Source organism: Artemia franciscana, chromosome 2 (genome assembly GCF_032884065.1).
Source record: "Artemia franciscana chromosome 2, ASM3288406v1, whole genome shotgun sequence".
Taxonomy (NCBI): Eukaryota; Metazoa; Arthropoda; class Branchiopoda; order Anostraca; family Artemiidae; genus Artemia; species Artemia franciscana.
The window spans coordinates 24314764-24341491 of record NC_088864.1 but is presented as its reverse complement, the minus strand read 5'-3'; the positions used below and the strand labels follow the sequence as shown (position 1 = coordinate 24341491).

The 26728-nt window shown below is 34.0% G+C and overlaps 2 protein-coding genes across 5 annotated transcripts in view; one reads left to right on the top strand and one right to left on the bottom strand.

Annotated features, from left to right (window-relative positions):
* The window catches only part of LOC136039160 (tyrosine--tRNA ligase, cytoplasmic-like), an 82903-nt gene that overhangs the window by 10478 nt on the left and 45697 nt on the right, over nucleotides 1–26728 (bottom strand). For 3 of the 4 annotated variants that reach the window (XM_065722687.1, XM_065722679.1, XM_065722670.1), the window contains 3 exons: nucleotides 17107–17277; nucleotides 12444–12794; nucleotides 6237–6387 (listed from right to left, as the gene is read on the bottom strand). In XM_065722687.1, the coding sequence (XP_065578759.1) occupies nucleotides 6237–6387; nucleotides 12444–12794; nucleotides 17107–17277 (673 nt within the window). The remainder of the gene's footprint in view (nucleotides 1–6236; nucleotides 6388–12443; nucleotides 12795–17106; nucleotides 17278–26728) is intronic. The other variant, XM_065722696.1, reaches the window with a different exon arrangement.
* Nucleotides 24207–25314, top strand: LOC136039181 (poly [ADP-ribose] polymerase tankyrase-like). Its single transcript, XM_065722707.1, has one exon. The coding sequence runs from the start codon at nucleotides 24211–24213 to the stop codon at nucleotides 25219–25221; it is 1011 nt and encodes a 336-aa protein (XP_065578779.1). The 5' UTR covers nucleotides 24207–24210; the 3' UTR covers nucleotides 25222–25314.

The window sequence follows — 26728 nt, the reverse complement described above, 5'->3', positions numbered from 1 at the left end:
TGATATTTGCTTCTGGAAACAGAAGTTACCCAAGCTTGATTATTTCTGGGATCCATCGTTGCCCGAACTTGTTGGTCCAAGACTGAAACGAAGCAGAAGCACGAAGGTGCATGAGCTTCTGGGGGTTTTGGAGACGCAATCAAGATTAAATGATAGGAAGCGTAAGTTGAAGGAAGCAAATGTTGATGAAGAAGCAGGAGCATATCTCTCGCATTTTTTCTTAAGGGGTCCACTTCCGGGAAGTCAAGAGGTATGGGATATTTTTCAGAGGAAAGGGGAGTTGGAACATTTGTGCAAAACACAAGCCTAAATTGAAATAAAGATTTCTGAAAACTTGGCTAGGGAGATTATTTCATAACGGATACTGAACAGCCTATAGAAAAAAGTAAATGTGGGATATGTCACCGTAAGACTTCAATATCATATTTTTCTTCAAGTGATAACGAAGAAAATTTATTATTTAGCAAAAAAATTACTTAATTACTTCAAAAACATTTTACAATATAACAAATAATGCACACGCCAAATAACATAAAATTAAGTTGCAGATAGCTTTTAACGGAAGCTGTCACAAGTGAGTTGCTGCAGGCGGAAGCAGTGTACTTTAAACAAGTTTTTGGGTGGGTGATGGTGAATTTCATATTGTTACCTTGCTCATTAATGATAGAAGTACCTATTTCCCTTCTGCTTCCTTCAGCTTCCAGGCCCTCACAGAAGCCTAAATATCGCAGTTGGACTATTAGCTATTCCAATAGCCCCATGCATCGCGCCTATCAGTAGCAAATGATTCAAAAATGATGTTTTATTGAATAAAAAAGTATACTCTTTAAATAGTCATTATCAAAACCATATAAGGTAAATTATCCCCCCCCCTCCGTCTTGAACAACTAAAACTAATCGATTTTTTGTATGGACAACAGTGGTGTGTTTTTATTCCTTCGTCGCTTTCGAGGCACCGGAAGATCATATAGAGCTGGGCTCATTTAAGAGCTAACTCTTATTTCTTATCGTTTTTTTTTTATGAACTATGCTCGTCTGAGCCTTAATAAAGTGACAAACAGAACCCTAAAAGTGCAACTTGGGTAATATTTCTGGAATAGAAAAAATGGGCCAGACACTTGAACATCGTAGAGAGCTAAATATAGGCTCTTCAATAATTTAATTTCTATATTTAATTGCCTTGAGTTGTCTGACACCCCCTACCTCTCCCACTTTAACGATGATTTACTGTCCCCTCCTCCAACCCATTAGGGGGTGTCTGGCACCCCCTAATGAAGCAAAGAAGTGTGTTTTTTTTTCAAAAACGATTTAGGTTTTTTAGAATTGTGAACCCAATCCTTATTTTTATAATTTATTATTAAATTACATAGATAGTTTTGAGCTTAACATAGCTTATTAAAGTCATTTTGAATTTGTTTTCATTACTGACAGCCAATAAACAAGAGCTAAGAGCTCATATAGCACTTTGACGAGGCAAGAAGAGCTAAGAGCCAAGAGATCATATGGTATGAGCTCTAGCAAAATTCTATGAATCAATAGATTGATTTAAAAGGAAAATAAGAGGCTTAATGCCGGTCAGGATTTAAAATAAGAGCTCTGAGTCACGATGCTCTTCTAAATATCAAAATTCAATAAGATCCGATCACCCACTCGTATGTTATAAATACCTAATTTTTTCTAATTTTTCCTCTCCCTTTAGCCCCCCAGATGGTTGAATCTGTGAAAACGACTTTATCAAGTCAATTTGTGCAGCTCCCTGACACGCCTACCAATTTTCATCGTCCTAGCACGTCCAGAAGTACCAAACTCGCCAAACCACTGAACCCCTCCCCCCAACTCCCCCAAAGAGAGCGAATCCAGTACGGTTCCGTCAATCACGCATCAAGGACATTTGCTTATTCTATCCACGAAGCTTCATCCCGATTTCTCCACTCCAAGTGTTTTCCAAGATTTCCCCCTCCAACTCCCCCCAATGTCAAAAGATCTGGTCGGGATTTGAAATAAGAGCTCTGAGACATGAATTCCTTCTAAATATCAAATTTCATTAAGATCCGATCACCTATTCGTAAAATAAAAATACCCCAATTTTCACGTTTCCAAGAATTCCGGTTTCCCCCTCCAACTCCTCCCAATGTCACAGGATCTGGTCGGAATTTAAAATTAGAGCTTTAAAGCGCAAGACCCATCTAAATATCAATTTTCATTAAGATCTGGTCACCCTTTCATAAGTTACAAATACCTCAATTTTCAAAATTACCCCCCCCCCCCCCAACTCCACCAAAGAGAGCAGATCCGATCCGACTATGTCATTCATGTGTCTTAGACTGGTTTTTATTCTTTCCATCCAGTTTCATCCTGATCTCACCGCTTAACGTATTTTCTAAGATTTCCGGTTCCCTTCAACTGCCCCCCCCCCCAATTACGCTGGATCCGGTTGAGATTTAAATAAGAGATCTGAGTTACGAGGTCCTTCTAAATATGAAGTTTCAAGAAGATCCGATCACTCCTTCGTAAGTTAATTACGTCATTTTTTCTAATTTTTCAGAATTAACAAAACGCCCCCCCCCCCAATAGAGCGGATCCGTTCCGATTATGTAGATCACGTATTTAAGACTTTTGCTTATTTTTCCCACCAAGTTTCATCCCGATCCCTCCAATCTAAGCGTTTTCCATGATTTTAGGTTCCTCCACCCCAAACTCCCTCCAAAGTCACCAGATTCGGTCGGGACTTAAAATAAGAGCTTTGAGACACGATATCCTTCTAAATATAAAATTTCATTGAGACCAGATCACCCGTTCGTAAGTTAAAAATACCTAATTTTTTCTAATTTTTCAGAATTAACCCCGCCAACTACCCCAAAGAGAACGGATGCGTTCCGGTTATGTCAATCATGTATCTAGGACTTATGCTTATTTTTCCCAAAAAGATACATCCCGATCCCTCCATTCTAAGTGTATTCCAAGTTTTAGGTTTCGCCCTCCCAACTCCTCACCACCACCACCCCCCCCCCATGTCACCAGATTCGGTCGGGATTTAAAATAAGAGCTCTGAGACACGATATCCTTCTAAATATCAAATTTCATTGACATCCGATAACCCGTTCGTAAGTTAAAAATACCTCATTTTTTCTAATTTTTCAGAATTAACCCCCCCCCCCCAAACTAACCCAAAGAGAGCGGATCCGTTCTGTTTATGTCAATCATATATCTAGGACTTGTGCTTATTTTCCCACCAAGTTACATCCCGATCCCTCCACTCTAAGTGTTTTCCAAGTTTTACGTCTTCCCCTCCCAACTCTCCCCCCCCCAATGTCACCAGATCTGTTCGGGATTTAAAATAAGAGCTCTGAGCCACGATATCCTTCTAAATATCAAATTTCATTGAGATCCGATCACCCGTTCGTAAGTTAAAAATACCTCATGTTTTCTAATTTTTCATAATTAAACCCCCCCCCCTCCCAAATACCCCAAAGAGAGCGGATCCATTCCGGTAATGTCAATCATGTATCTAGGACTTGTGCTTATTTTTCCCACCAAGTTTCATCCCGATCCCTTCACTCTAAGTGTTTTCCAAGTTTTAGGTTTCCCCCTCCCAACCCCCCCCCCCCCAATGTCACCAGATCCGTTTGGGATTTGAATTAAGAGGTCTGAGACACGATATCCTTCTAAATATCAAATTTCGTTGAGATCCATTGAGATCCGATTTTCAGCACCAAGACGGATGTTATCACCCAGCTGTTCTGTGGCTCAGTTAAAATGAAGAGGAATTAGTGTTTAATCCCTAGCCCCTCTCCCTAGATCTCCCTAGATTAAGCTAGAGACTAATGGGAAGTACTAAAATACATTGTATGAGCTGTCTGGCATCCCCTCTCCCTCTTCTAGGACTGCGTAACTTTCTAGGAACGTATGTAATAGTGTATAACATTCCTATAAAACAGGGAATATCAATATATAGTTTATAGATGATCTTAAAGGGATTGCCTATATCAGAATATTTGATCCATATTAATTTTGTCCTCTTTGAGGCAAAAAGTACCCGAAATTCTTTATACCCTAGTATCGAGAACTTCTATACTAGGGTTCTCTGATACATTGATTTTCATGGTTAGACTTTCGTGAATATTGCCTTTTGGGGGTGTTTATCTCCTTTTTCTTAAATTCGATGAGTTTACTCAGGCTCATAGCTTTCCACACTTAACTTGAAAGTTAAAGAAATCAATAATTTTGGAATCAGAATAACCAAACAATTATTTTTTGATGTTTTTTTTAATAAACCTTGTAATGCGCTATTTAAGGCGTCTGTCTCCATCCCCTCCAGCCTGAGCATTGCCTGACTGCCTCCAGCTTCTTCACAAAGGTGGATCTGGAAATAGCTATATACAAAAACAAACCATTTGACATTTATTTTCTTTGTTTTTTATCTACCAAAAAATAACATTACTTTCTACGCTTAGTAAAACCAAAAGAGGTAAACTAGCCTACAATAAGAATATGTATCTTGTTAATATGTTACATTTGCTTTGTTCTATGTCTTGTGTTAAGTGTTCTAAACCTATGATATAAGTTATAAATAAAACTCTTCTCAACAAGTAAATTGTTAGTTTCAAGAATAGTTGGAAACAAATCATTGTTAAAATCTTTTCAAACCAGTTTCTTGCCATCTTAGGCTTATGCTTCTGAAACATGAATTTGCTAAAATCATGAAAAACCACATATCATTCGCAAGGGCGTATCCAGGATTGTTTTTCAGGGAGCAGGATTTTTTTTTGGAGGGAGGACGTTATGAGAAAACTTCAAAAATGAATTTATAACATTTTTGTTACGTTTCTACGAGTAAAACGCAAATTTTGGGGAGGAACTCCTCCCACTTGGATACGGTTTTGATCGTTCATAAAAAAAAATTGTCGACAAGCGTGACTTTGATGTGGCGCTGGCATAAAATGTCGCAATATCATCTATGCTTGGCTCTTTCCGAAGTAAACCAGTTTTTACAATACAAAGGTGATTTTTGCCTTTTTAATAATGATTTGAAACTAAAAAAAAAAAAATGCCTCTGAAGTGCCCGGGGTCAGCCTCTCTTTACCACGTTGAGGTCTGTACTCCTAAATCTAGATATTTTTTTAAAGAAATGTTCAGGTTCTAGCGGTCTGGTACGAATATAAATGAATCTTTTGCTACAACAAATGTTTTTTTTTTCAATAAGAAAGCTTTCACCTCAAAAAAAAACTCCTCAACAATGCGCTACAAGCTGAACCGACGGGGAAACAACCTATAGATTATTGACTTTAAAAGAAGCATTTCAAATTTCAATTCCTTTTGTCAGGGCGTAAACATAAAATCACGTCTTTCATGTTAGAAAATAGAACAATTTTCGAATTGCATAAAAATGCTTTCTTTTGAAAAAAAAACTAAAGAAAAAAAATGGGTTTAGTTTAAATAAAGTAGTGGAAGAAGCTTTATTCAGATTAAATCCGTCTTTTCTCTTTTTTTGTAAATGGGAAATAAGTGTGAAATCATAGAAATTATTTTCTTTTGTAACGTTTTTCGGTCACCCTAAAGATGGCTTGCCAGCCCAAGTCAACTATATTGTGCAAGCATCCGTGAAGGGGACAAAAATGGCAATTTCACTATAAAACAAGCCTTTCAGATTTACAGCTAAACCTGAAAAGATACCAGGCGCTAGAAACTCCTTAGCCGTTACTTCTTTCTTTTTTCAATCTCACTTCAAAATATTATCAGAAAGCCATCGGCTAAATGCATCTCAGTAAAATCTCCGTATACCGTTGTTGTCAAACTTACGTGCCAAACAAGAATGAATTCCATTGGTTGGCTTTAGTCCGCCCTATATTTTATTTTTGACAAATAAACCCAGCCGACTGAAACTTATAAAAAATGTTGGAGTTGCGAAAGGCGCCACCATAGCAGAATAATTTGGATAGAGCCAATCGAAATGAGTCCTAACGTAAACGGTAAGCACAGTTTCCTCATTTTTAATGATAAATAAAAAAGGCTGGCGCATAGAGAAGAAATTCTGGAAGCTCCATTCAATTACACCAACAATAGCAACAATAAAAAAGGACCTTGTTGATAATTTTTTTTTCAATTTATTCTGAAACTCCAACTCCATTACAAAAAGGGCAAAATGCTTAAAAAAATGGTTTTCTCTCAGATAAAAAAAAATGGTCAGGTGTTAAAATAAGATATTTCTCAGATGATAAAAATGGTGTTACGCTTACCTAGATGCACACAGTACCATTCCTGCTGATTCCACACCTCTCATTTTTGCTGGTTTTAAATTGCATAATACAACGACAAGTCGATCTTTCATTTCTTCAGGAGGAACATACTCCACTAAACCACTGACGATTGTCCTTGGCCTTTCTTCGCCTAAAAATGAGACAAACCTGATTTATTCAAAAAAATTAAAAGAACTCCAGTTCTGGAACCAGAGAGAGAGTGGGCAGGCGTCCTTTCTCTAGAAAAATATAATGGTTTTACGATTTACCCCATGTCTGTTGTACAATTTGCCCGGGTTTTACTGTTTCATGAGCAATCAAGGGCACTACCCACTCATAGACAAGGTTTTATGCAGAAAAATAAAGCGCAGAATAAAAATAAGTAATCATAGGTGAAAACCCAGGGGGACGCCATAAGAATAAGCAGACTTGTGCATAACCGAAAAAAAACTAAAGCTTGGATAGGAACGAAAAGCTTAAGCAAGATGAGGGTACTGAAACCATAAGTGGGACATAAATAAGAAAGAAAAAGTGAGAGGGTGGTGAGTAGTGCTTGGAATCCTTTTACACAGAATTGGCACAGAAATAATAGGCAGACGGATCCAACTTAAGTCGAGCTGATTTGTATCTTAACATCTGTAAGTTCTATACTTATAGACTATCCACTAAAGAATAAGACAAAAAAGAAAAAAAATCAGAATACAGTTCTATATTGGCAAGGTAGAGAGTCAAAATGACTATGTTATATCATGTGGGGCAGCGAAGCAACCCAGGGCACTTAAAAAAAACAGCAGATAAAAAACAGGGCAAAAAGGACACAACCCAGGTTGTTTGATAATCCTGCAATCGATTTTGTCACTTAAAAAAAGGTACTGTATTTCAGAGTTGGCAACCAAGTCAGTCCTTCTGTGACCATCAGTTCTATAAAATGAAGGGTGAAGAAAAAAAAAACACACATCGCTAAGAGCGACTAAGAACACACTGCATTTCCATTATAAACAAGAAGTAGAACAATAGAGAAATTTTTTTACTAGCTGAACCCGAACTTCAAATAAATATATTTCGACCCTACATCCAAGGACCGTCCTCAGCAAAAAAAAAAGAAAATATCAAAGAAACTCACAATAAATAAGATCTTTAAAAATAAAATCTCTTCAAAACAGTCCTAGCATCATTACTTCAGGGAAGTTAGTTGAACGTCTAGTTGAAATAGCAGTCCTGGTTGAACTTCCCTGAAAAAATGGGTTCTAGGCGTTTACCCCCGATAAAATACCCCCCTGAAATACCCTTTCTTCTGAAAGTTTTTACAGACGAAACTGTTGTCAAATTCTACGAGTCAGTTGGTCTTATCTTCCGAGTGTAAAACTACCACAAATCACCATTAATAAATAAATGAAACCCAACACGAACAGAAATTACAATAGATAACCTAGTCAAACTCAAAACGAGCAAAAATTAAAAGGAGTACGGCTGACAACACTCATGTCTTCTCAAGACCAGAACATAATTTGCACTTTACTAAAAGAAAAAAAAGAAAAAAATAACCGTGTTTGTCTATTGAATATACATACTCTGAAATCTAATCCTTATATTCTTAATACTTCTTTAATTATTTAATTCAAAAAAGTGAAAAAATTTTAAAACGTACTTTGTTTTCATTCAAGTACAAATTATGTTCTGGTCTTGAGAAGGTATGAGGGGTGTCGGCTTATGTTAATTTTTTGCTTGTTTTGAGTTTGAATTGGTTATTTATTGTAATTTCAGTTCGTTTTAGGTTTAATTCATTTATTTATGGTGATTTGAGGTAGTTTCAAATTGGAAAATTATTTGAATTTATTTCTACTCATTTTTCGCTTGACGAGGCTCTTTACTACTCTTTGACAAACTTGTTTAGTGGAAAGAAATTGTATATTAATTTATGTTCATTTTATATTGACATAGTCTTTTTCATAGAAAAAATGTTTTATATATATATATATATATATATATATATATATATATATATATATATATATATATATATATATATATATATATATATATATATATATATATATATATATATATATATATATATATATATATGTATATATATATATATATATATATATATATATATATAAACATTTTTTCTATGAAAAAGACTATGTCGATAAAAAATGAACATAAATTAATATATATATATAACGATATATATAACGATATATATATTAAATTAATATATATATATATATATATATATATATATATATATATATATATATATATATATATATATATATATATATATATATATATATATATATATATATTAATATATATGTATATATATGATATATATATATATATATAATAGATATATATATATATATATATACGAAAAGAGAAACCACAAAAAAAAACGGGACAAAACCATATATATATATATATATATATATATATATATATATATATATATATATATATATATATATATATATATATATCATGAAAAGAGAAATCACCAATGCAACAGCACAAAAAAAAAAAAAAAAAAAAAAAAAAAAAAAAAAAAAAAAAAAAAAAACAGAAGAGAGAGACAGAAGGAGAAAAGGAAGACTGTTTTCCTAAATTAGTGATTAATATAGACCAGCACTTGAATGAGGCCTTAACCCTACTCATCCATACAATCACATAGGTCAAACAGCATAGCCACACACAATCAACCATAAAGAATAATCCATGGACAGGCAGTCATGTCGTCAATAAGTATAAGTCGTCATTTACCAAACAATAGAAAAAATAATATAGACAAATAATTCAGAGGCAACACCCAACATAAGGGCTCATCAGGAGAATACACTGGCCTATATAGGGTTTCGCCACTCTAACACTCCACTCTAACAATAATATATATATATATATATATATATATATATATATATATATATATATATATATATATATCTATTACACTCCATAGTTTTCCTTTGAAGATAATTTGACTTAATTGTAATTGTTAATTGTAATTTGGTTTTGTCCCGTTTTTTTTTTTTTTTTTTTCCTATGCCGCCGATATCGGCTTATTCCTGGAAACTGGTAAGGGTCTAACCTGTGCGGTTTTTACGGAAAGTGTGGACCTCTGGCCGGATTGATGAATATGTTTGGAAAGCTCCGCAGAGCTCTTGCCTGGGGCCAAAAAGGATGGTTTTTGCTTGTCCACGAGCCAGAGCCTATGGTGTGCGAAGTGAAGTGGAGTTATATAGCCTATGTCAGAGAGGAGTATCTGAAGTTGTGCAGCCAAGCTTTAGTTTCATCAAACCATGTTTCTGCTATCGAGTGGAAAGCTCCGTTCTAGCAGGCAAGCAGACAGGCACCACTTTTAAATTGAATATGGACTAAAATCTATAAGTGTTAAATATACGCGCCAGTTACCCGGCCCCACAGCAAATATATCTTCTTTGAGTGATAAATAGAAAAATTTACAGAAGCAAAAAAGCGGCATTTTCCCAAGGGTCCGAAAGTGCTGCCGTGATTTTGGCTGGGATTATCATTTGTTTTTTCGGGCTTGGGATTGAGGTAGAGAAATGTTATCAGATGTACCTCTTAAACTTTAAAAGTTCTGTCATTGCTAAAGAAATTGGAGCTTATCCTTTGCTCCTTTCTAAGTAGCGACGTTAGAAAGTTGGCCTGCGGCAAAAAAATCGACTTTTGAACTAAGATAGATGGAATTTTTTTTCGACGGCAATCGATAGCTCTTGATGAGCTGATCAAAGTATATGTCATCCATTTTTCGGTACAAAAATTCCTTCATGACATATACTAGTTTGAAAGTTTCAAGGGGTTGACAACTTCAAAGTAAAACAGTTCAAAATAGGGATGATACCTTATCTACGGTATCATACGGAAGATGATGATATCTTCAAAATAGGGATAAATAGTTATCTACGTTGACAACTTCAGTAGTAGGGTACGCCCTGAAACCAAAAATAAGCCGATACCAATTGTGAAACATGTAGGGGACTTGTAAGGAAAGGTCGGCTGTTAGCTCATAATCATCTTCGGCAGTGAGGGGTTTGCAAATTTTGCTATTTGGTGTACCTATTACTTGTTTCCAGTGTATTTGATGGTATGACCCAGTTGGTTCCAGTGGTAAGACATGTAGGGGACATGTAAGTAATAATCGTCTGTTAGGCTACAATCATCTTTAGTGAAGAGGGGTTTGTAACTTTTTCTAGTTGGTGTAGCTTACCCATACTCATTGTAACCTAGAATTAAGTGTTTACGCAACGGGTAAAAACGATAACGTAAAACAACGAGGCAGTTTCGTAATAATTAATAGAGTGTCATCTATAGTATTTTGATCCTGAAAAGTTACGGATGGCTTTATAATACCAACTAGATTATATAAGATATTGTTCCAAGTCTTGATCTGTCACGATGTCTACGATTGAAAAGGATAAAGTTCAACTGGCGGCAAAGTCAATTTAGCCCCTTCTTTCGATATTCTTTTGTTATTGCTGTTTTTTCAACGCTGAGGAATAGCCTTTGATCATGTGATTACTGATCGCGTTCTTGTTTGAACATACCATTTTAAAACTTCGATAGGCTGACAACTTCATCATTTAACCGATAGTGAAGAAACAAGCACAAACGAGAATCTAAAACAATGAGATAGTTTCGTAATTATTAATAGAATGTCATCTATGGTATTTTGATCGTGAAAAGTTAGGGATAGCTTTACAATACCAACTAGATTATATAAGATAATGTTCCGAGTTTTCATCCGTCATGATGTCTACGATTGAAAAGAATATAGTTCAACTGGCTGCAAAGTCACTTTAGTCTCTTCTTTCGATACTATGTTGTTGTTTTTTCAACGCTTAGGAATAGCCTTTGATCATATGATTACTGATCGATAGCGAAGAAACAAAACCAGTGTTGCTCTCGCAACATTTTAGTCGGCGAAGCCGGACAAAGGTTGCCGCAACACTTCTAGTTGCCCGGGCAACGTAGTCTAGTTTCCTTTATTTTGAGATCGCAGTAACGCGCAACAGGTAAACTACTACTACTACTACTACTTAATAGCTCACTGCAGCCCTAATCCGGTTGAGGCCAACACAGCTACGCACGCTCCTTCTCAATCCCAATCTACTCAAAGCCTCTCTTTTTACATCCTCCAAAGAAGTTCCAATTTTCCTTAAATCTTTCCTTGCGACATACTCCCGCCCCATTCGGGGACGAACTGCTTTTCGTTTGGCCTAGGACGGTTGGCCAACGAAGACGATCTTGGAAAATCTGTCTTCCTCAAATTTCTGTGAAAAAAATGTTTAGTTTTCAAAATATCAAATTATGAATCACAGGGGAATTATGAAGGAGCAGCGTTATGAAAAAAAAATCTTAACTTATGACCAGCTCGTCATTTAAATTCGAAAACTTATCAGTAATCCCCATTTAAAATTGACAACTAGTAAATAATCACTCACTTTTAATCAACCTCTAAATCAATCAAGTCTATGAGGTCAATCAATCTAAGCCACAAAATTCCATTTATTTCGGCACATAAGTCAAAAGGCAAGACTTCAGCATTTGAATACTTTAATTTTAATGTACCATATATAATACATGAATCTTTACAGCTTCAGTTTTTCTCAGAGTGGGCAAGTAAAATGTTACTAGTCATGCATGGTAGACCGGTAAGCTGTCACTTTAATCAGGTGGTGGGTGGAACCGATCATGAAACTATCTTAGGTTTCCAAAAATCAACAAAGTTAAATTTTACATTAAACTTTTTAACTTAATTAATTTTAATTGCAAAATCTAAAAAGGAAATATTTTAAGGAAGGCCATGCTCTAGCTTTTTTAGTTTTTACTCAGTTTCAAATTAAACTTTTTTTATTCTAAATTTGTTTTTTTTTTGTATTGTCACCTTAGTGCAATATCAATATTAATAATACGGATGTTTGAACGGATACTAATATTTTCGAGGTATTAATCTAAGTTTAAAATAATCTAGCTTTAGACCAATCAAACAGAAAAGTGCTTAGTCCACAAAAAAAAAACTGAACAGTATATTTGACGCCTAAGAAACGCCTTTTTAGGAATACATCCTGTTCGTGCGCTGAAAACGACAATTCTCACCGTAAAAAATACTTTTGGTAATATTTGACGCGTGAATATACCCTTTTGATAAAAGTAAATGAACATAAATTCAAATAGTTTATTTACCTAAATCAATTTCTTCTACATAAAGAGAATCAGCTTCAGGATGTCTTTTGACACTGACAATTTTACCTACACGGATATCCAACTGATGGGGACCAGTTTCATCCACTGGTTTCGCTTTGGCAGGACCTTTTGTTTTAACAGGGGCAGGATAAGCTTTCTGAACCAAATTCTTCAAACTAGGCTCTTCAAAATCTTTCCGAATAGGATCTAAAAGATTGTTTAAATATCGTTCTACACTAGATTTCAGATCAGCTGGATGCAACGACTGACTTGCGAAGGCAGTTTCTAAGTCCTCATAAGTCCTGTAGGAAACATTTCCTCCAATTTCAGCACTTCGCAAAACTTCAAAACCTAAATATTAAGCATATTTAATACTAGAAGACAAGACACTATGGTTACAAAAAAAACTGAGCGTAAATTGAACGCTTAACGGAGTTCAATAACTCATTAAAGTAGAAGTATCTTCCCCTCCCAGCACCAAGAAAAAGGATCTGCACATACAGACCCGCTTTGAAATGCTCAACACACACACACACATATATATATATATATATATATATATATATATATATATATATATATATATATATATATATATATATATATATATAGTTAACTTGAGATGTTACAGCTTGGATATGATTTTTGATTTATTAGAATTTGTTTTATACAATACTTATATAAGATTTGGTGGTGATTTGTACAAGCAAATCGTGGGAATTCCCATGGGGGGGGGATGCCAACCCATTTATAGCTGACTTGTTTTTAAGTCAACTAGAATATAATTATATGATGGATAAGAATAATCCAAATAATTTAAAACATGTTTTGTCAAATAATAAAATATATTTAGATGATATTTTGGTCTTAAATTGTAAGGATTTCATTGATATTTCTAAAAATATATATCCCTCAGAGCTTGCTCTTGAACCTAGTCATGACGCTGGTCTTGAAGATCATTTCTAAAATTTAAATATTAATATTTCTGATAATAATAAATTAAGTTTTAAAATGTTTAATAAAACGGATGATTTCGATTTTGAAGTTATTAGTTTCCCATTCCCTGAAAGTAATATACACTCAAATATCACATATTCGGCGTTTTTCTCACAGTTACTTCGATATGCAAATATTTGTAGTAATTACATTGATTTTAAAAATAGATGTAAAGTCTTAAGCCAAAAATTGATATTAAGATGTTTTTCTGCAAATAAATTAACTTGGCAATTTAAAAAATTTAGTTTTCATTATAAAGAACTTTTAAATAAGTACCAAAAGAATTATCTGGAAACACTTGGTGAAAATTTCGGTTAATTTTGGAGGTTTAATTAACAGAATAAGCTTGTTTTGGTGTTACTTGGTTGTTCTAAATTTGCTGTTTTTTTTTCATAGGCATGTATTTTGGGGGTGATACCTGACACGGGGATACCATGGGTATTCTGTGGTAGGCACAACACTTGACTGGGTAGAGAATTTAAAGTGCCGAAACCCTATAGGCAAGTGTATTCTCCTGATGAGCCCTTGTGTTGGGTTGTTGCCTTGAATTATTTGTCTTTACTGTTTTTATTGTTTGGTAAATGACGACTTATACTTATTGACGACATGACTGCCTGTCCATGGATTATTCTTATGGTTGATTGTGTATGGTTATGCTGTTTGATCTATGTGATTGTATGGATGAGTAGGGTTAAGACCTCATTCAAGCGCTGGTCTATATTAATCACTAATTTAGGAAAACAGTCTTCCGTTTCTCCTTCTATTTTTTTTTTTTTTTTTTTTTTTTTTTTTTTTTAACGTGTTTGTGCTGTTGCATTGGTGATTTCTCTTTTCGTTATATATATAAATATATATATATATATATATATATATATATATATATATATATATATATATATATATATATATATATATATATATATATATATATATATATATATATATATATATATATATATATATATATATTCAGCAAAGCTACAATCTAAAGACCACGTTTCACTGTGCTTGCGTCTGGTCCGACACTATTCTGGATGTAGTTACACCAGTCCCCATTCTAATCTTAAGCAGCTCAACCTGGTTCCGGGTAACCTGACTTGTATAGAACTAAACAAACTTTTCAAAACGTTTTGATCCTCTTATGAATAGAGGTTTACCGGTAGTCAACTAACCCCTCCAGACAGCACCTCACATATTTACATTTTGTAACCTATTTTTGAATATGTTGACTAAACAATCTGTACAATTTCAAATAAGAAACAGGAATTATTGTACAAAAGGTTTGGTAAAAAAAAAATTCAAAAACAACTACGGATATTAAATAATTTGAATCTTAGTAATGTAAATAATTTCAAAACAAAAAGAAAAGCCACTCAAAAGAGAACAAGCTAATCAAAAACAAAAAATGTGATCTTTCACCAATTGTTGAAAAAAGCACTCTTGTTGTATATTTCTATATATTTTGCTACTATTAAGAACGCCGTATATTTCCAAATATTGATCCACTTTATTTACTGGCCGTCTTGAATGATAAAGTCTATTTTAGACACCATAAAAACTTCTCAGTAGCTGTCTTGTTTATGCATAGCTTCTGCTGATTAGCCAAGGCTCTTATTTGAGCTCTTACCGATGGCCAGCTTTTCCAATTTCCTTTTATTAACAAGCAGGGCAATCGATTTTACTTGATTTTCACGGCATTTGAAGGCCGTGACTTCCTCCGCTGCGTGCCTATATTTATTTCATATGATGGGACCGGATAACTTCGAAGACCACACTGCCTTTCGGTGACGAAAATATAACAGTTCAAATTGGGATGAAACCTTTTAATCGACAGTGAAAAAATATACAGTGAAACAAATATAATAGACTGAATATTTAGGAAACATATACAGTGTCTATCTAGTGTCATATACTAGTGTCTTATAGTAGTAAAACTCTTCATCAGCAGGTTTACTGTTGATGATGGACACTGTATATTTGTCTGAAATATCCAGTTAAAAATTTTATATTTGTTTCACTGTCGTTTTGTTTCAACTGTTATATTTTCGTGATTGGACTGATGGATAATAAATACTTATTTTATGACAGTAAATCACATCCACTAGCAGCACAGTATGTAAGGCTATAGGCATAAAAGAACAAAGGAACAAAGACATAGAATATGCTCTTTTATAAGGAACGGAGATGCACTGAATATATCATAAAAAATTCTCGTTGCGGTTACCGGTCGTATAGCCTCACGTGATTGCTCCCAGATCTAGTAGTTACGGCAATTATGTACAAAGAAACAAGTTTTTTTTAACTGGAAGTAAGGAGCGACATGAAAACTTAAAAAGAACAGATATTATTCCGTGTATGAAAGGGTTGTCCCCTCCCCAATGTCCCGCTCTTTACGCTAAAGTTTGACTCTTTCCCACAACTCTACTTTTTAAAACAATAAAAAACTATTTTCTTACAATATTATTTTCTAAAAACTATTTTCTTACAATAAGAAAATAGAAGGAATGGGTAATTTTTGACGCAGCAAGGAATATAAACCCCCTGATTCCCACTTCGAGTTAGAACCATGTCCATGAGAGTAACAAATAAATCTTTATAGCATCTTTTTATCATCTGCACACCTAATGATGAGAGACAATTTTATCTCTTTAAGCCATCTTACCTCATGAATAACTCTCGGGAAAATTCCAATTTCATGCCTTGTTATACACGCAGTTGTTCCAATAATTCCCACTTTGAATACGAGTCAGACAAAAAGGTCAGGGGGAGAGGAGTTACGAGTCAGAAAAACGTTCACCCTAGATGAAAATGCTAGCATAATCCATATTTTTTTTATTATTTTGAGATGGCTATAATGAGGGAACGGTTGAAATGACTCAGACACAGTCTACGGATGAAGAATAACAACCCACAAAAAGTCACAATTACTCAATTAATTACTTAATCAATTAATTACCCAAATTACTCAAATTTGGATTTTAAGCAATATTGAAGTTATTCTTCAACATTTACTCTGTCAAGAAAATTCGAAAAAAAAAAACAACTAAATTTACCAAAATGTAGATTTTTCTTTAGTATCTAGGGTACATTTTTTTTTTCTTTTTTTTTTCAACACATGACCATTATAAATCTGATAAATTCATCAAATTTAAGGTTACTCACCAAAAATTATGAGCCTGAGTTTTAATTTTAGAAAAATATATATATATAGAAATATATATATATATATATATATATATATATATATATATATATATATATATATATATATATATATATATATATATATATATATATATATATATATATATATATATATATATATATATATATATATATATATATATATATATATATAGGTCACCATCTCATTACCGGACAAATAATGATTTTTCTTTTTTCAGCTCGTGATATGGAGGATGAAAATTATTTATAATAACGATCCTCTTTTATTGATCATCTTTTGCAGGACATCATTGTTTTTTTCAATGATCCACTCGCTTAAATTTACGTTAAATTACCGTTAAATTTACATTAATTGACCTAGTACCAAGGTCAATCCTTTATTTTTGTTAACTCTTCCATGACTGAATTCCTTCAACTTCCTAACCATACCCATTTCAGAAAAAGAAATGAAAATATGAAACGGAAGAGATTATTAGTATACCTTCATTGTCTTTCATAAGAGGAAAAAGGACATATTTTGTGAAGGTGAGTAGAACGTTGTCTATGATGTTTCCTGGTTCACAAAAGGTTTTCTTTAGCTTTTTCTTGACGGACGACGCAGAGTCTATTAAATCAATTTTTGAATCTTCCTCTGACGAGCTCATTTTTGCACCTGTAAAAGAGCACAGGTTAGTAACAGTATTAAAGATTTTTTTTTTTAAGTAATCCAAGAGAAACATCAGCTCACACGAATAATGGTAAGTTCCGTTACATTGGTAAAGCCGTTGCCCACCAGGTAAAAATCTTGTTGAAAAACAGTGTGGTTTTCGGGCAATAATGATGGAATGTTCGCAATAGAGCCACTGAGCCACAACTACTGGAAATAGAAGTTCAGGAAGGCTGTTCCAAAAAAGAAGAAAAACATAATCACAATAGAGATGGTGGTGAAGCACGATAGAGTGAAATTTGAGACCCTGTTCTGAATTCATTAAAGAAGCCTATATTCAATCCTGTTCCTCCAGGAAAAAAATTGTCCACTTCTTAAAAATCAAAACCGATTGCTACCATTTTAGCCTCGTGAAGAAAAATTAGTCCACTTTGTTTATCTTGTCTGTTGCGTTGCGTTTCGTTTTTTGTTTTTTTTTTCTGGATAGCACAGGATTTTATTTTTTTGTTCCCTGCTATGGTAGATACTTGAAATATTCAGAACTAATGATGAAACGGTAAAGGACCGGTCAAAATATTACTTAATTGAAGAGTTGATACCTGAAAATCCATAGCTGCAATTGAGCTTGACCGCCTTCTAATTACAATCGCAACTTTTTTTCAATGGTGAACTTAAATAAAAACCGAACGAGGCGACGGTATAAGGATCATTTACTACTTGATAGAAAAGTCGACAATGTTTCTCTGACGTGGTAATTGTCTCTAGCCCCTGGAAAACCCTTTCTACTCCGTCTGTTCTAAAAACACATTAAAGTAGCAATAACAGCCATTTACATACACTGTCATTCAAACTCGCGTTTTTTTAAGAGGGTAGTAACATTAGAGTACAAAATCAAATAATCCATGAAAACGTGCCCACAAATTACTATAATTTCTTCTTTCTTAGCATTAGTCTTTTTAAACGCTTTGGTTTGACTTTATCTGCATATACATCCATATAAACCTCGGTCAGGCAAAGCTTGACTCGGACTTTCGACACTTGCGGATGAGTCACACCATATATCACAAATTAAATACGTTATATTTACAGGAATTTAAAAAAATTTCTTTTCTACCTTGTTGAAGAAAACTGATCAGCCCATATATTTTATGGTGTTTATTACGTTATATATTCAAAAATTCATAAAGTGAGGTATACTACTTTAGAAACGTATCACATGGACATACCTTTGCGTGCTCGTTTTTCAGGCTCTTTACCTATGTTCGAAATTTTATCATGAGAATAACTGGCAGATGGAGACGTACGATCCTCACCAAACTTAACGAAAACCACGAGCTATATTCCTATTTGTGCATTTTAGGGCATCTATCCATTACTTCCTCTCTGCGGCACGAGGAAGGGATAGAGGTAATAAAATACTTAGTTATAAGCGTAACGATTGGACATATTGTCAAAATTCATTTCATGACATCTGGTCGATATAGTTTCAGATACATGGGTTCAATTAGATCTTTATAAGAAAGATTATTCATTCTTATCCTCTGCATCCACTGCCCAAAAACTAAACGGCATCTAAATTACATTTGGCAGACTTTACCAGCTAAGGTTCTAGTTTCAAGTATAGGTGTTTAGTCTTGTCCAATATACATAATTCCATAAGTTCCTCCCCAACCGTCTCTCATGGGCCAGAATTGTTCCAAAACTTAGCAGGACCTACCCACTGGAGGTTGGATTATCGCCCACAGTTAAAGATTGTCGCCGGCCAACGGGATTCTAAGCATTTCCCTGCTATTTCGTTCTTTCTATTTATAATATTCGCCTGCTTCTTTTGTAAATTTAGAACTCCAGAAATAACGCATCTGTGCGGATTGAATCCGGCTGTAGCAACATAATGCAGGATCAAAACAAGGACCATAGTAGTCAAGAACCGTCGTTAATCCGATTACTATCACTTTTGACTTCATCCGTATGCGCTGCTCTGTCCGGCGAAAATCAAAAATAACCATTATACGAATTTCAAAATCATTTCGTGTTTGATCACACCAAGACTCTTGAGTTTTATATGGATTTACTATGTGACAGCCTTCTCTGTACAGAACATTTCTCGGTAAATGTATTTTTATGACTTCAAATTAAGATCTGAACCGACAGGGGCCAGGGCAATTCACGATAATAAAAGAGGAATATATTTTCAAAATCTTTATATTTTTTAATCTGAGGTTGTTCACTTTCCACTGAAAAAAGGAATTTTTCAATCAAAATACCAAAGAAGACATTTTCGAAGTCAAGCCCCCTCCCTCCAATTGAAACATTGGCAAGAATTCCAGTTAAAGGAACAATTTGTTGAATAACCAACTGAGGTATTCGGGACACCCAGCTCTTTTTTTTTTGTAGAATCTAGATATAAGCGAACTTTAAATATTTATATAATGGTATTAGTCTGCTTCGTCTTAAGAACCAATACTAAAACTTCACATTTGAAGTCGGAATCCAATTTCCTGGGATAGAAAACCGGAAACGAAAACTAATTTTTGCAAAGAGAAAATTAAAACAACTCAACAAGGAATAACATTTTCAATTCCAGTCATGAAGAAAAATACACGTAGCTCGGAACATTGGGGATATAGTGTATATCGATACTGGACCGTCGAATAAGTAACATCATATTTAAGATAAATTACACAAATGAAGCTCTATAGAAAACTGTGCTTCCATTGCGAGGGTTAGAGTACAAGCCTAGACTGAGCAAGGGAAATTCCATTAACTGAACAAGTCAGTTTTGACTTGAAATAAATCTAAGAATAGAATATGAAGAAGCGCAGCAACTCTGTTTATTATTGTTCCTCATGAAAAAATTCTAAATTATATGAAAAACGTTTAATTACTATTTCCAGCTGCCTTGCGGTAGTGTGAACGATGTGCAGTTGCAGAACGATGCTTATGCTGTTACTTATGATTCCCAATAAATGACGCAAAAATTAACCAAGTAAATCAATTGCTAAAATTCCAAATTTTTTGTTACTGTCTTAAATGCGTTAATGCATAAAAAGGCTGCTTAATAAAAAAATATTTGCCTGCCTGGTACTTAATCGTTCCTTGGCTTAAACGATTGGATTGAAAAACAAGATAAGTTCCTTCAACTACGTAATTCTGCATCGACAGCATCTTTTTTTTTTCAGATAATTTGGCACTTGAACATCGTAGAGAGCTGTTCAATGGCTTATTTTAAACGAAATTGCCGCATTTAGTGCCTTTTGCAATGTTTTATTTTTTAATTTAATCAATTTCTACAAAATTCTGCATTTTTTATAACACTGTAGTAGCATATGTTATTAAGATCAGGAATTTGTCACATCTACGAACTTTTGTAATTAACTTATAATCAAGAATGAACGCTAGCTCATAATAACCGAAATATTAATTAAAAGTAGGAGCTTCTTGGAGACGATCACGTTCCATACTAAGAAATCAATAGCCAATAACTCCTAAAAATAGTGTCAGATTAAAACAAGACGTACAATATCAGACTCGCCTTGTCTAAAATCCAGGCTACAGCGGTAGCTAGCAACCTTAGGGTGGTGCTTATTTTTCAAGTCTGAAAATATCCCCTTCTTACCTCTTAATTCTGTTCAGGTACATGAAATAAAACACCATGCAAAATTTCACCCTTATATTTGAATATTTAGGGGTAGCTCAATGACATTAATGTTTTGAATACCAAAATATAATGGTATCGCATATTGTTTAAAAACACAATTTATGTTAATCTTCCAATATAAGCAATAATTATTAGCCTGGTTCAGTCTTACTTATTTAACTGAAGAAATTCAAATTAGTTTAATATTCTTTGCAATAGCATACATGCTTTTTGAATTACAAAAATTAATTAACAGTTTTTACATTTTATTAATCTATATACTGTATTTACAAAGCTCTTATCATCAGAATTCTGGTATGTGTTGAATACTTTTCATTTTATAATATAAGACTAGTTCAACTGTGTTTAAAAAATCAATTGATATCTTTGATATTAAATTACATATTTTCATGTGCCATTGACATGCTGTTTACCAATATGATTGTTCCACTATAGAAGTAGTTCTCAGACGTGAGTCTATCTTCTTGGCCGCACTGTGACTGAACTAAATGGAAGTAAATTACCATCCATACGTATGGCACTGTCTATTTCTACATAACCACCAGGAAAAGGGTGAAACAATTCGACAATCTTTGACCTCAACTATCAAAGAAATAGCTACATCTTGGTATAAAGCCAGGATTCCAACTGGAGATGTGCAGAATTGTCGAAATAAACTAGAGAAGTTATTTGAAGAATGGCACTTATTGAAAAAGAATAAAGGTAAGCAGTCAGTTAAACAACAATCAAGAGAAGCAGAGTTTCTCTGTAAGCTGGACGACCATTTTGACATCGCTTACGCAAACGCCATGAACATAATGAAAATAACAGAAGATAAACAGTTTTTACTGGCTCAAAGAGAAAAAGGTAGAAAGGGAGCAATGGTTGGTGGGGATGAAAAATTAGCCGGAGAGGAGAAACAAGTTGTAAAAAGGCTAAATAAGACATTAGTGAGATAACAGACCAGTGAAGAAAGAGAAAAGGGACAAAATGACAGCAAAATAATGGAGACGATATTGTCATCTAGCAGTGATGAAGAAGATACAGACAATTGTGATGATGATACTGTGAGCTGCAAGGCAGGACCAACACAAGAAAAAAGACAGAGAGTTTGAAAAGTGGTTATAACTCCACAACTTGCAGCAACATTAGACAGAACCAAAATGTCTGACCGTAAAGCAATTTTCGTCATTAGTGAAACTGCCAAAAGTTTGGGACATAACATCACTGATCTGGCTCTTAATCGTAACTCAATACGTCGATTGAGAATGAAAAACCGGTCCGTACAGTCAGCCGCTTTGAAAGCCGAGTTTCAAGGTAATAGATTATAACACAAAGAAACAAATGGTGGAAGCAGTAAAACTCGTTGAAGAAGAACAGCCTGTGAATGAACATACAAAGAAAATACCCGTGGACTTCAAAACATTCAAAGAAAAGAACTTGGAAACATTTTTTTCAGCAAAGTCAATGGGCCTGTTTCACACGATGGATCTGCTGCATAATTTTCTTGACATAGACCCAGACAATTGGGCGGAACAAGAAGATTACATCCATGCAGCAGAAACAGTTTCGTCAATCAGTGTTGTTAGTGATCATGCCGAAAAGGGGGTGGCTCTTGCTCAGGAACTAATAGGAAACATTACCAAAGACGAAAGTCAGTTGTAGTTTCTACTACAAGTGGTCCAAACTTATCGAAAGTTATACCCTGACAGCAAAAAGGAAACACTGTCGAAAATCGACATCTGACTTCTTCGTTCTGCATCTGATAATTGTGCAATATGCAATACACTGTAATTAATTTGTGACTACTAACTATACTGACTAACTTATATTTTCACAGTATTAAACTACATTTCTACAGTATTACCCTCATTATTACTGTTATTTTATTAGGCCTATAGTATTGATAAAAAGTGTGACAATATTTATATTATTCGAGTCACTATTTTCGATATTACAACAGATAATTAATTAAATTAGATGTGAAATTAAAGAAAAATAATATCATTATTATGATGCAAATAAAGTTGTAGACAATTACTTCTATACTACTGAATAATTTTTATCTGCATTAATTAAATTGTTTTAAGTAAATGGACTTCTACATTAAATATGATCCATTTTAGATTACGGTATCTGTATTGTAATCTTTTAGGCCATTGAGCTACCTTTAAATATTATTTAAAAAGGTTCATACTTACCCAGTAGTGTTTTTAAATGGAAAGGAAAAATTGTGGGGGGGGGGGATAAGACCTAGAACAACAACAAAAACATTTTTTTTCACCATATAAGCACCACCCTAAGCAACCTAGTAAGAGAAGATCACGTCCAATACTAAGAAATGGAATAGTTCATAATTTCAAAAAATATACGGAATGATTTCTTTTCGTTTTAAGTTTTATTTTCAGTTAAAAGAAACTTGTTTTTTTATTTATTTACATAAAAGATCGATATGGTTCAGCATAAATGGGGACTATGCAAGTTTCAACAGATATAGCTAAAACCTAGTAGAGAACATCTGGGTTGCAGCGGTAGCTAGCAACCTAGTAAGAGACGATAACGTTCAATATTAAGAAATGTAATAGCCCCTAACCCCTAATAATAGTGTCAGATCAAAACAAGAAGTGCACTATTAGAACCACTTTGTCCGAAACCCCTATACAGGAAACTTACCGTACCTTGGCTTGATAACAAGGAAAATCTATTGGCTTGAAAAACAATATAAGTTGCTTGAACTACGGTATTCTGTATCGACAGCATCTTTTTTTCATGTTCTCCCAAGATAGCTGAGCACTGGAATATCATTCCAGTCGGTCTATTGACTCATTTGAAAGGAAATCGCCTTTTATAATTAAAAAAAAAAATAGTTTTTAAAATTGTATCAATTTTTTTACGAAAAACTGCATTTTTCTATAACACTGTAGTAGCAAATGTTATCAACATATTCTTGCACACAAAAATCAAAATAGTATTTTTAACATTATACAAAGCATGTAGATATGGTCATATAAAGTGCAGTAACTTTTTTAGAGTTTTAACAAAAATTTGATTTGTGACGTGAAACTAGAAAAAATTCAAAATAAATTTTATTTTAGTTTTCAGTTTCGAATTGCTATAGTTATTACCAAAACCGCATAACTATTTTTGGTGCCTGAGCAAAAATCTAATTTTTAAGGTGAAACTAGAGAAATACCTGAAAATTTTAATTACGTTTTATTTTCCTTTCGATTCAAAGAACTCGTTACATTATTCAATGTATTCAGTAAGTGCTATAATTATTATTAAGTAATTAGATAGAATCAATGGTTTCAAGTACTAAACAAAAGTTTCTGTGTGACTACGCCTCCCGAGGAAATCTTTCAAAATGTAGAGAGCTAATCGAATCCGGTGTACAAGTAGACGCTAGTGACAGTGAAAATAAAACCCCTTTACACAGAGCTGTATGCAACAACCATATTCAAGTCACGAAGTATCTCCTCGAGATGGGAGCAAATCCAAATGCTAAGGACAACTTTGAAATGAGCCCTTTACATTACGCTGCCGAACAGGGAAACAGTATGATTTGTAAGCAACTCATCTCATCTGGTGCCAAAATTGACGCTTTAAATTTTTTACACGAGACACCTTTACATTGTTCAATTTTACTAACTACAGAATACGAGAATTGCGTTTTATTTAAAAATTTTGTGAAAACCGGTTCAGCTTCAACCACTAGGACTCGAATCTTTAATTTCAGACCAAACAGGTCACCACCACATGTGGAAACGGAAAAAAATCGTTTTCAAACAGTTAAATGCCTCCTAGTAGAGGGTGCAAACCCGAATGCTAGAGACGGGATGTATAGGACTCCTTTACATAATGCCGCTGAAAAAAATAGAATCGTTGATATTTACAGCACACTTATTAAACATGGTGCGGAAATAGATCCATTAGATAGCTATAATCAAACACCCTTGCAATTAGCCATACTGTACCTAGCTGAATTATCTTCCATTAGATGTCTTCTAGAAAGAGGAGCAAATCAAAATACTAGGGACAGAAGGGAAAGGACTCCTCTACATTACGCAGCACAGAAAGGCAGAATTGACGTTTGTCAACTTCTACTTTCATATGGAGCAAAATTAGATGTTTTTGATGATGAAAAGTGGTCGCCATTACGAATGGCTTTTGACTATAAACACCATGATATAGTAAGTTACTTTCTAGAATGTTTAAAAACCATGAATGTAGTAAAAGAAATGGAAACAGAGCGTGCAAGATACGGTGATATGTATAATGCATTGGACACCGATGGACACTCTCACCAAACATAAAACGTATTCCACCTAGGGGGAGGGTACTTTCTCCTCCCCCTATAATTTAAAAATATGTTGTTGTTTTTACATTTTCTTTAAAGTAAAAATAAAAATTACCAGCCTCTCTAAATTTTGAAAAATGCATTTTTAAACCCAACCCCACCCCGTCCCCCAATTTCAAGTAATTGACGCCCTTGATTCCATAAAGTCTTGGTATGCACCAATTTCAAATCCAAATCGGAATACAAAAGAAACATTTACAGGATCAGAAAACAACAAACATTTCTTCCCCTCAGCGAAAAAAAAACAAACAAATAAAACAATACCTAAACCGTAAACGACAAGAAAGTATGAAGAGAAAAAAAAAACGTTATAAAAAGGTCAACTGTGTTTTTTATTGAAGTAACTATTCACTCTCTAGAGAATTCGATAGGACATGGAACATATTTTTTAAGTAGCATCGTAAAGTTAAGAAAAATTTGGATTTTAACCCACAATCCTTTACAGGACTCATTCTCTATCCTTTTTTTCTTAGGCGGGGGGAGGGTGAAAATTCTATAGGTCATTTTTACTATTACCAAAGCTGCTCTTTAAAGCAAAACTCTTGAGAAACAGGCTACCCTTGCAGTTAAACCTCGCATTTTAGTTATTCATCCCTGTAGAGGCCCCAAAGCTGACTCTATCCAACTTTTACGCTTGTATAATCATGATCCTTCTTTAGAAGTTAATAATACGTCTAAACCATCACAATAACACGTCGCAATCTAAATCATCATAGTTCTCTTGAGAAAACCTCCATAGGTGCCAAATTTCACGTCCTTTGGTCAACATTGAAGAAATGTGCAGTAACAGAGCGTAGGTTTATCCCACCACTGTATACTGATTTCAAAATTTTCAAAATTATAATATTGTTTAATAACAATCACTCAAGAGAATGCAGAAAGCAGAAAGTAAGAAAGCAAGAGAAAGCAGAGATATATTTTTAAAAAAGTCAAGATGTTAATCTAGCCAAATTCAAGAAATGAAGCATTCACCAAAAAGTTTATTTCATAAAAGCTTTACGAAAGGAAAAATAATGGTGGAAGTAATAACAACTGTGAAAGTATACATCCCCTGTTGAAAAATCATCAGGGACGAAGATCCTAGTCATGCAATAACACGCAGAAAGACCAATAGTAAAAGGAAAAACAATGCCTATAGTGAAGCACTGAAGAAGACAAAGAAAAGTAAAAAAGCTAAACAGAAAGAAAATACTGTGAAAACAAAAATAGACCAGTCGTTTCTACAACTTGAAATTCGCTGTACTGTAGTGACTCGTGATTAAAGATGAACTACCATGTTTGACCTTATAAAATGTCTAAATTTAACCCACATGTTTTTTTTTTCATTTTATCTCATAGTATAAAAAATGAAAAAGTGACTTTTCTTTTTATTCAAGGTGGAGAGATGTAACTTTCCTGCATACGATTTTCGACAATGGCAATAATAATGGTGCAGTTTTCCTTTCTGCACCATTTTCAACATT